Source organism: Rhinoderma darwinii, chromosome 6 (assembly GCF_050947455.1).
Source record: "Rhinoderma darwinii isolate aRhiDar2 chromosome 6, aRhiDar2.hap1, whole genome shotgun sequence".
In the NCBI taxonomy this organism is placed as follows: Eukaryota; Metazoa; Chordata; class Amphibia; order Anura; family Rhinodermatidae; genus Rhinoderma; species Rhinoderma darwinii.
This window is the reverse complement of record NC_134692.1, coordinates 56711511-56722232: the sequence shown is the minus strand read 5'-3', so window position 1 is coordinate 56722232 and position 10722 is coordinate 56711511. Positions and strand designations below refer to the sequence as shown.

The following is a 10722-nucleotide window of genomic DNA, read 5'->3' as shown; positions in this document are numbered from 1 at the left end:
AGGGAAGATTATTATAGATTTTGGTGCCTTGGTTTGCTGCACTGATACTTTTCGGTGGATTTAGAAGTAAATTAATTGTTAGGCTGTATTCACACAGCACGTGTTACCTGCATATGGGATTTCAACCCTCCTGCATAGAAAAAGCGGTTATCCACAGTGAAGATCCAAAACAGAAGGAGCATGGAGTGATTTTGAAAATGGGCAGCATTCTCTGATTTCCATATGGAAAATGTTCACCAGCATGTGAAAAGTGACTGCAGGCTCTATTTTTTTTACTTTTTTGCGTACCACGCAGCCCATTGATGTCAATGGGTGCGTGAAAACAACGGACAGCACACGGCCGTTATTCGTGTGCGGTCCGTGATACATGCACCAGTTCCTAAAGAAATGATGCGTTAAAACCAAAAACACCTTGTTATTTTTGCAGACGTAAAAAACGAATGACAGACGCGTGTAAAAATGCAGACACGGACGCCACACGGAGCTGCAACGCAGCAAAAATACTGAGTTTTTTGCGGATGCAAAAACCGGAGACTCATGTGAATCCAGCTTAAAAGTAAAACAAAGGGCGAACAGCTGGAACTCATTACCTGCGAGTGGTTGCTTTTCCTTCCAATCTGCAGCGGTTTCTGCAAAAACACAAGCTTGATGCACGTATATGCACCTCAAGACCTTGAATCCACAGTCTCCCACTAAATACTCCTAACTATACCATGTGGTACATTTTCCAGGTTCATGCTTATGAACAGCTTTGGGATCTGTATCAAACAGCTACAGTTTTACAGCATTTCCATACATGTAATTGGGCATGCATAACACAGTATATGGGGAAACACGGTCCGGTTCATTTTTACTTACAACACAGATCTATTTTGTTCGCCATATTACGAGCCCAAATGTAGATTTTTTTTTTTCCTCAACTAAGTTTTTCATTTTTCCGCTAAGGCTTAGTTCACACTAATGCTTTACGCACACAGTCGTATTACAGAACCTTAATAGGGCTCCCATCGAGGTGCTTATCCTGAACTTATTCACATTCATTGACGCATTTAGGATACTTCCGGTTGCACCAGGGAATCCATCAGGACTGTGCACAGCAAATGTCCGGAACATATGTGAAGGGAACGCAGCTCTAAACCAGCGCCGCAACCTCTTCATCCTCAGGATCGGCAGTTATGGCATATCTGGGTCATATGCAATCATTTTATGTATTAAAGGAAAAACCCCTTCCATACATAATTTGCACAGGTTTATGCCCCCCCCCCTCCCCTCATACCCATAAGAGTCAGTTCCAACGACGAATAAAAATTGTGGAAAATCTGCAGCAAATACAGTAGGAGCAACGTGGATGAGATAAAACAAATCCCATCCAACCGCTGCGTAAATACGGAGTGGGAAATCCGCTCAGAAAAGGACCTGCGGTATGGAATTTTATTTCACAGCACGTTAATTGTATTTGCATAAACACTGCTTATTTTTTTGTGGGTTTAGCAGGGGGTTCGTTTTTTGCGGCGGGTGTGCAGGGATTCCGCCGCAAAAAACAATAAATCCCATACTTACCCAAAAGTCTGTGTTCCTCCCTCCAGCGCGGCCTCAAGGGATGAGGTTTCATCCCATGTGACCGCTGCAGCAAATCACAGGCTGAACCGGCAGTCACATGGGATGAAACGTCATCTCAAGAGGCTTGCCTGGATGACGTCAGAGTGCCGGAATCCTGGGATGACGCTTCATCCCATGTGGCAGCCGCTGCAGCGGTCTCCTGGGATGAAACACTGTGCTGTAGTTTTCCGCAGTGGGCATTTCTGGGGCAAAAAACTGCAGAGTTTGGTGCGGCTTTTCGACCGGAATGCCCTGCGGCGCACAGGCCGGATATGCTGCGTGCTTTTACACAGCGTATATCCGCCCCATTGTGAACTCAGTCTCAGGCAGTATGATTTTCCAATTTACTAAGTGGGTAATCTGGGTTGCTTATACTGAAAATACCAAGCCATTTTTAAAAAGTAAATTCTGCTCACACTGCACTGTGCAATAGCGATTACATGAATAACTGATTTCGAAGCACAAAATCTTAAAAGTAAATATTAGCATATATATATGTGTGTAATAACTGTTCTGTACTTTGATTTAATACAAGTGATTTATGCAAGAGGTTCCCTTTTGTGTTGTGTACAGAAAATCTAAACCCGTAAAGCCATAGATTGGTTTAATATGATGACATTGCAACACTGCATGCAATACATGTTTAACACTTTAGATGCGCTAGATGTAGTGTGATGAGAAGCACAAGGTGTTTAATGCTTCATAAAAATAAAAAAAAACACAAATTACCAAGACACTTTTTTTTTTTATCGGAAGATGAATCAAAGACATAAATGACCAAATGTATTACACACATAAAAAATACATCTCACACTGTATAGAGTTTTCTTCTATATTTGTTTACCACCATTTGCTTTGCAGTTAAAAATACATTTATGTGGCAGTGATGTTTACAAAGGCAACACATTCTTCCAAAAAGGCACAGAAGGTATCCAATCCTATTACTTGTTAAAGACAAACATTTCAAACTACAGCATACTGGACAAACCAACAACCCTATATATGTATAGAAAACACATACAGCATACTGGACATACCAACCAACCTACATATGTATAGAAAACACATACAGCATACTGGACATACCAACCAACCTACATATGTATAGAAAACACATACAGCATACTGGACATACCAACCAACCTACATATGTATAGAAAACACATACAGCATACTGGACAAACCAACAACCCTACATATGTATAGTAAAAGTAGAGTGAAAAACACGGCGCCACATGTGTGTATCAATTATGAATTTGATGGGCAAAAGATCGTAACTGCTCACCTGTAAAGTTGAAAGTAATCCGCGAGTACAAAGCTGCTGCCGATCCCAACGCAAAGCTCCAAAGAGATGCCAAAATTAATTGATAAAGAATAAAAAACGGGATACTGAGGCGCTGCTTGATAAAGAGTTAATACATTTAATTGAGGTAGTATAAATAGACAATTGCTACGCGTTTCAACGCCGGACTGGCGTCTTGCCTGAGGAAGACGCCAGTCCGGCGTTGAAACGCGTAGCAATTGTCTATTTATACTACCTCAATTAAATGTATTAACTCTTTATCAAGCAGCGCCTCAGTATCCCGTTTTTTATTCTTTATCAATATATATGTATAGAAAACACATACAGCATACTAGACAAACCAACAACCCTACATATGTATAGAAAACACATACAGCATACTAGAAAAAACGGCTTGTTCACATAGGACTAGATAACATGGATGATCAATTTCCTGTCACAGTAATGTAGCTACGGCTGCTTGTGTTGGCACAGGGCATGGAGGATACCGTTTCATATAGTAATACTGAATATAAGGGCTCAATTATACAACCATATGTAAGATGTCTCGTAACGCTTCTTCTCACTTTGTCCCATTTAAAAAAAAATAAAAATAAAAATAAAATTACAAGAAAGTAAACTGCAAGTTTTTACAGATTTAATTGAAGTTCAAAATGTTTCGATAATACGAGGAATGTCCAGTTTGTGTGGTTGCTCGGATGGTAGGCATATTTGCCACTGCTGATTTTTATAGACCAAATAGAAACAAATTGTGTGTATTGGTTCAAAACAAAGATGTCCCTTCAGTAATAAGTTTTGCTCAAAGAAAAATAAAAGATAAGGACTATCTATGCCCAACAACAAGGCTTAGAATTCAGCCTTCTGAAATATATTAAGGTTCAACTTTTGAGTTAAAAAAAAAAAAAGAGAAAATCAAATGGGGATAAGAATCTTAAAAAAAATTAAAATAAAAAATAAAATAAATGGTAGCAATTGGAATATTTGGATTTCATCTTGCTCCCCTTGGTTAGATAAATTAACCCAGGGAATGAATCCTGCAGTCACCCACCCTACAAGTTATTCCTGGTCCCTTTCAAATTTGTCCTAGGGCAGAATTTGCCATGACCTGGAACCTGTACAAGAGATATATGGCACACGTACAAAGAATTAGGGATGTCACGATACCAGAATTTGGACTTCGATACCGATACTTCGTTTGGTATTGCGATTTCGATACCAATTTCGATACCTTGCCAACAGTAATAAAAGGCGCGAGGTGTGATGAATTTTGATTGTGCCTCACATTAATAGTAATTAATCCCATCAGGTTTCTTAGTCATAATGGGTTAATGTGTGAGGTACATGATGGGGTTAATTACTATTAATGTGAGGGACATGGAGGTTAAATTAATCGCACCTCGCATTAATAAGTGAAAGAAAGCAGTGTTTATATATTTTTTTTACAGCGTACACATCATGAATGTTGCAAAAAAATGGTTGTGCGCGCCATTACTGAATGTGTGAATATTTTATGTATTGAGACTTCTTTTAATGTTTATTGTAAAAAAGGTGTATTTTTTTAAATTTAACAATACTTTGTTTTTACTTTATTTTTAAACTTTAATGTACTGACATATCAGATATGTGCCAGTACATTAGCCTGTGGGCGGATAGCACACAGGCAGTTGTTAGGACATACCCAAGTATGCCCTAACAACAACAAATATGGTAGGACAGCCCTGGGGTCTGTCAATAGACCCTGGGTTGTCTGCCCATATATGGTATGGCCCTCGATCGCTTCACAGGAATTCCCTGTGACGCGATCCATGGGCATCCCCCCTTCTCATTTTCCCCTGAATGCTGCAGTCAGCTTTGATCGCAGCATTCAGGAGAATAACGGCGGGGATGAGAGGTTTCTCTGATCTCCGCCGTTATAGAGCGGGGCTGCAGCTGTGTAATAGCCATTGCCCTGCTCCTGACAGTAAGTGCGCGCGCGGTCAGCATGAGGTGCTGCACTAATGAGCGGCGATTCAGGCACTGAACACAGAACATGGGGGTGTTTTGTAGAGCGCCCGCCATGTTCTGTCTTCAGTGCCGCAGATCATTAGTGCAGCGCTGGCCGCATCACATCATCCTGACCCCGCGCAGTTGTCAGGACTCAGGAGCGGGGCAATGGCTGTATTACACAGCCGCAGCCTCGCTCTCCTACATTCATGTATTACTATACTTAGCTGTGCGGCTGCACAGCTAAGTATCGAAATACAGGAAATAGCAGTATCGAACCGTTTGGGGATGCAGAGTATCGAAACAGTATCGAAGTTTCGATGCATCGTGCATCCCTACAAAGAATCATTTTCTGACGACTCCCAAACGGGTAACGATACCGGTTACCTAGGACCTGTGCATGCACCCACTTTTGTCAGTATGTAAACAAGCGATGGTTTATGTGGATCCTTTAGAGTGCCCCCTCCACCACTGTCTTGTGCTGCCACAGATCGCCCTTTTATACATGTATTCGGATCATTTTGATGGTAAAGAGGCTAATTAGTCCCACACTATTCTATTTCTATTGTGCAGTCATTGGTACCATTTAGGTCCTGAAGGCCCCATCAGAAGTAAGGAGAATAGATTAAATGTGGACACCGAGTGTTATTTTTTTTCCGTGGAGATACGGTTTACTCTAAATGACCCCTAAAGTGAAAAAAAAAATTACCGCAAACTTTAAGGACAAGAACTTTTAGATGATTGTGCCGTTTTTCTACTTTACCTAGGCAACTTCTTCACATATCTAAAAACGATTCCATGCGGTTAGTGAGCTGAAAAAGTACAATATATTCTCACTACCGTCAAAAGATTTCCAGATTATATAAAAAAAAATAAAAAAAAAATTGGAAGTTTTAAATGTGCTTTCAAGGAAAAGCAATGTTAAAAAACACAGCTTGTATTTCATATAAGTCTAAATGCTGACTGATGTTAAACTGTGAATTAAAGGCTTGCATTGTTCTATGGTGGATGGATATCCGCAGATTGGTCCTATATTGCTGTCAAGGACAATCCATGTCTATTATAATACATAGTTGTTCAAGTGCATTACATGTTCACGTCCACTAACAATCTGGTATAAGTAAGGCATTCAGCTGGGGCTGGATTTTTAGGCAGTGGCAGCTTTACTCATTATTATTCTAAAGGATAAAAATTCTACTTAACTCTGTAAACCGTTATATTGGCTTCTGAGGAAATCTGCTAAAGCATTTGGTCTAATTATCTTGGTACACTTGACTGTCATGTGAATGGAAGGATAGATATTTTTTTGGAATAGGGATGAGAGAGAAATAAAATATTTGCGTCTTCTTTAGATGAAAGGAAACAGGAGATGTGTCTGATCAATTCAGTTCCTCTTTGACAGAGTGATCCAAGCCTCTTCTTTTGGAGAAGTCACAAGCTCATACTTGGTCTCCATAACCTGACCTTTCACAGGCAGTAAGTGCAGCTTCCTGACGAGAACACTTAGAAGTATTGTTGCTACCATGTAGGCAAACCTAAGGCAGAGAAAGAAGAGTAAATGGATTTTAGAACACATAAAATGTCTATAATAGATTAAAAGAATAGAAAAACGTTGAATTATGCACCGATTAGCGAAAGGTATTTTTTTCTTTGAAAACGTCACTCGAGAAAATTTGCATCATTTTTTTTTTCAATAAACATATTTCCTTATTTATTTCATATATATGCTTTTTCATAATGTTTTTTTTAAGCAGTTTTCATTTAGTATTTGTGGAGGACCGTTCTTTACAACTATGGATTACATTTCACCTACATATATATAGGGCTTAAAAAATGGCAGAAAAAAAATCGTAACAAAAGGACACTAAATAAAAACCAACGAAAATGTATCTAAAAAGGGCAATATTTAAAAATCTTGAAACACATGGTGTTTTTTTTTAAATGCATTTTGAAAAAAATTTTTTGTTGGATTTGGAGAAAAAAAAAAAAAAAAAAAAAAAAGGGCCACAAGAAATGCCTTTTTACTGAGGTACTATAGACAGAGCATACGCACGGAGGCATATGGACTGCAACACCCGTATTGCAGTCGACATCCTTTCATATTTCTCCATGCATCATGTGTATGAGGCCTAAACATATATTTTGTTTAAAAACCTCTAACCCCTTTCCGCACTGCGCTGTAAAAGTACGTCATGGGAAGAGGGTGGTTTCCGAGCTGTGTTCGCTGTAACATACAGCTGAAATCCTGCTGCAACGACCAGGGTAAGAAATGCTATCGTTGCACACCTAACTGGTTTTACAGAGGGATGGGGTTCCGTCTGTAAGCCCATCAGCGCCCTTGCAAATCGATTGTGGAGTGCTGATGGGATGCCTTGGCAGCCAGGGACCCAACCATTTCCTAGAAGTCTTTTAGTATATTATCTGAGCGATCAAATGATTGCACAGTCAAGTCCCATAGTGGGACTAAAACAAAATGTAAAAAGAAATCAAATGCAGTTTTGAGAAAAACCCCAAAAACATATACACTTTATAAGGACCTGTACTATAAAATTATTATGTTATTTACCTCCCATTCGTGTCCCTAAAACATGGATAAAAAGTAATAAAAAAAAAAAAAAAAAAAAAAAGAAGAAGGAGTTGTATGTACCCCAATATAGTTCCAATGAAAACTATAAGTCATCCGGCAAAAACAAGCCCTCAAAGCTACATAGACTAAGAAATTAAAATGTTATGGGTCTTGGAAAGCGGAACAAAAACAAAATTATTTTGTAATAAAAAAAAGTATTTTTATATTGTGCAAAAGCAGTAAACCATAAAAAAACAAAAACTATATAAAATGTTGTATAGCCGCATTCGTAACAACCCGCAGAACGTTAACATATTTACAAAGCGCAATGGAAAAATAAATCCCCAAAAACAAATGATGAAATTGCTTTTTACTTTTCAGTCTCCCCCAAATTTAGAAGTTATTCATTCAATACATTAGACGCACCTCAAACTTTTTCCTTAAAAAAACCCCCCCCAAAACATTCCGCATAAAACAATCCCTTATGGTCGACACAAGAAAACCAAAAAAGATAAAAAAAACGCTGCCTCCTTGGTTTTGTAATAATGTCTCGGGGTTTCTAATTAATTATAATTTAGGCTATACAATCTTTAATTCTATCTGAAAAGCTGCTTTGTTTTTGTTTGTTTTTTAAATTAGCAGGTTTTTTCTCAGAGCAAAAACAAAAAACTATTACTTTTCCGCCATTTGATTTACCTGCTAAAATTGCAAACGTATACATACGAATAATGTTTTTATTGATTTAGTTTGGTTAGAAGCCGGGAAATGAACAGTGTGCAACATCTGAAGAGCCTTCACATAGCACTAGATGAGAATATGCATTATAAGCAAAGTTTACGGTCATGGGAAAAGACAAGTACATAGTAGAAATAACCCTTGAAATGTCTGCAACACTCAACTAACTCAAGAGTACAAAACCATTTGAAAGAATATGACTGATGAATGCTTCCTGCACGCCCGTGTATTACATCAGATGAGCACCGCTGCAGATCATCGATCACTGCCTGCAGAGAATCATTCATCCACCAAGCGATGGGCACTTCTATCCAGAACTTATATACGCCCACAGATAAAGGAGTTTATTCTTGTGGAACAGCTGAACGCAGGGCTTGTTTTTAATACAATACATAAGCACGGCCGTCAGTCTACAGTAGCCGTTTCTAGCTAGGATGGAGCTAAAATATATGCTAGCTCATGTGAAAATGTTAACATGATTTCTAAAGTATATCCTTGTTTCTCTATTTATAGTGCAGACGCCTGCTATCTATAGTCCCCTCTAAGGAGCTATTACAAGCCGGAGAAAAGTAGATTGAAGTGTTCTTTAATGGGTTTGTTGTCTGGAAGTCCAGAAAAACGTCTGCCTTATAACTGCATTATAATTACAGTGTGAACATATTCCACAGAGCTTTACAGATGAAGGGAAGAAGCATACAAAAAGCAAACAAAATGAGACAACAAGGGAGAGCGGACCATGCCGGAAGAGCTTAAAGAGAACCTTTCACCTCCCCATACATGTGCAGCATGTAATGGGTAGGACTGCGCAAACCCTGGGGACTTGACATTTTTTTTCTACCTCCCTCCGTTATTTAGACATAGGTGCCGTTATATTTGGCGCCCAATATTTAAATAACCCCCTGAACAGTCAACGGGGCGTGTTACTATGGCTGTGACACTGTCCAATCAGATATGGACAGTGTTACAGCAAGAGCTGGAGAGAAGAGAGAGTGTGCACGCTATCACACTCACTCTTCAGCTTTCAAGATCAGTCTTCTGCCGAACTGGCAAGGGGGCGTGTCACTGCTACGGACAGTGTAAGAGCTGTGGAGAGGAGAGTGCGCATGCGCGCTCCTATCACTTCAGCTCTTGTGAGAGATCAGTCTTGTACTTTGTCTGCCGAACTGGCAAGGGGGCGTGTCACTGCTACGGACAGTGCAAGAGCTGTGGAGAGGAGAGTGCGCATGCGCGCTCCTATCACTTCAGCTCTTGTGAGAGATCAGTCTTGTACTTTGTCTGCCGAACTGGCAAGGGGGCGTGTCACTGCTACGGACAGTGCAAGAGCTGTGGAGAGGAGAGTGCGCATGCGCGCTCCTATCACTTCAGCTCTTGTGAGAGATCAGTCTTGTACTTTGTCTGCCGAACTGGCAAGGGGGCGTGTCACTGCTACGGACAGTGCAAGCGCTCCCCAGCTCTTGCACATGTATGTGGAGGTGAAATGTTCTCTTTAAAGTTTGTATGCAATTAAAGAAACACGAAACCTAGAAGTTAATAGACATGATCTGCAATGCCAGACACAGCCTATAGACACAAGTGATGCCGTTTCTAGTGAAAAGCAGACCTGTTTTCTAATCTCATAAACCCATTTAGGCCCGGGTCTCACGCACCGTTTTTGTGGCAGTTTCTGGCTCATTTTTTTAATCCAAACTCAGAAGTGGACACAAAACAAAGGAGATGTATCAGTCTAGGGCTGGGTGATTTTGGCCAAAAATAAGATCTAGATTTTATTCAACCCTATGGACGATTTTCTTATTTTTGTTAAAGAGGATCCGTCACTAGCTCCTACAAAGTGAGTTATTAGACTCACGTAATTGCCGCTGTGTCTGTGAGTCCAGCGGTGTTTGTTCTTTACTCCTGCCTCCCCCGCTGCTGAGATATTGCCCCCCCTTTATTTATTAAACAATATGTAAATTAACCGTTGGCTAGCGAAATGGGTTTGCTAGCAGAGAGCCTCTGACGCTGACCTATCAGCATGAGGCTGTTTCCTCCAGACACTTGGCCAGCGTCATCGCGTGAGAATCCGTGTTCTCAGCAAGATTTCTAAAAGACAAGACTGCATGATTTTGTGCAGCTTCTAGGATTAACCCGTTAGTGACCACCAATACGCCTTTTCATGGCGGCCACTAATGGCCTTTATTCCGATGCATACGCCTTTTCATGGCACTGCATCGGAATAAATAGAGCAGGGAGCCGTTAAATCTCCCTGCTCTGGGAGCAGCCCTGCTCGAAAGGGCGAGATCCATATCAGTATCAATGTCGCCAGTTTAAGGATATGTTCACACTGATAGTTTTCAGCTGTTTTTCAGGCTGTAAACGTCCCGAAAAACGGCTGAAAAATCGGAAGCAGAACGCGTCCAAACATCTGCTCATTGATTTCAATGTAAAAAACAGCGTTCTGTTCCGGCCATTTTTTTTCGCGGCCATTTTCCAAAAAGGCAGCGAAAAAGAAGTGCATGTCACTTTTTCAGCCGTTTTTGGAGCAGTTTTTCATAGACTC

At 40.2% G+C, this 10722-nt stretch overlaps 1 protein-coding gene across 1 annotated transcript in view; it reads right to left on the bottom strand.

The window, feature by feature from the left end:
• Positions 1–3167: 3167 nt before the first annotated feature.
• Positions 3168–10722, bottom strand: part of CYP20A1 (cytochrome P450 family 20 subfamily A member 1) — a 55139-nt gene continuing 47584 nt past the window's right edge. The window contains exon 13 of the mRNA XM_075829794.1: positions 3168–6420. Within this exon, the coding sequence (XP_075685909.1) occupies positions 6270–6420 (151 nt within the window). The 3' untranslated portion in view covers positions 3168–6269. The remainder of the gene's footprint in view (positions 6421–10722) is intronic.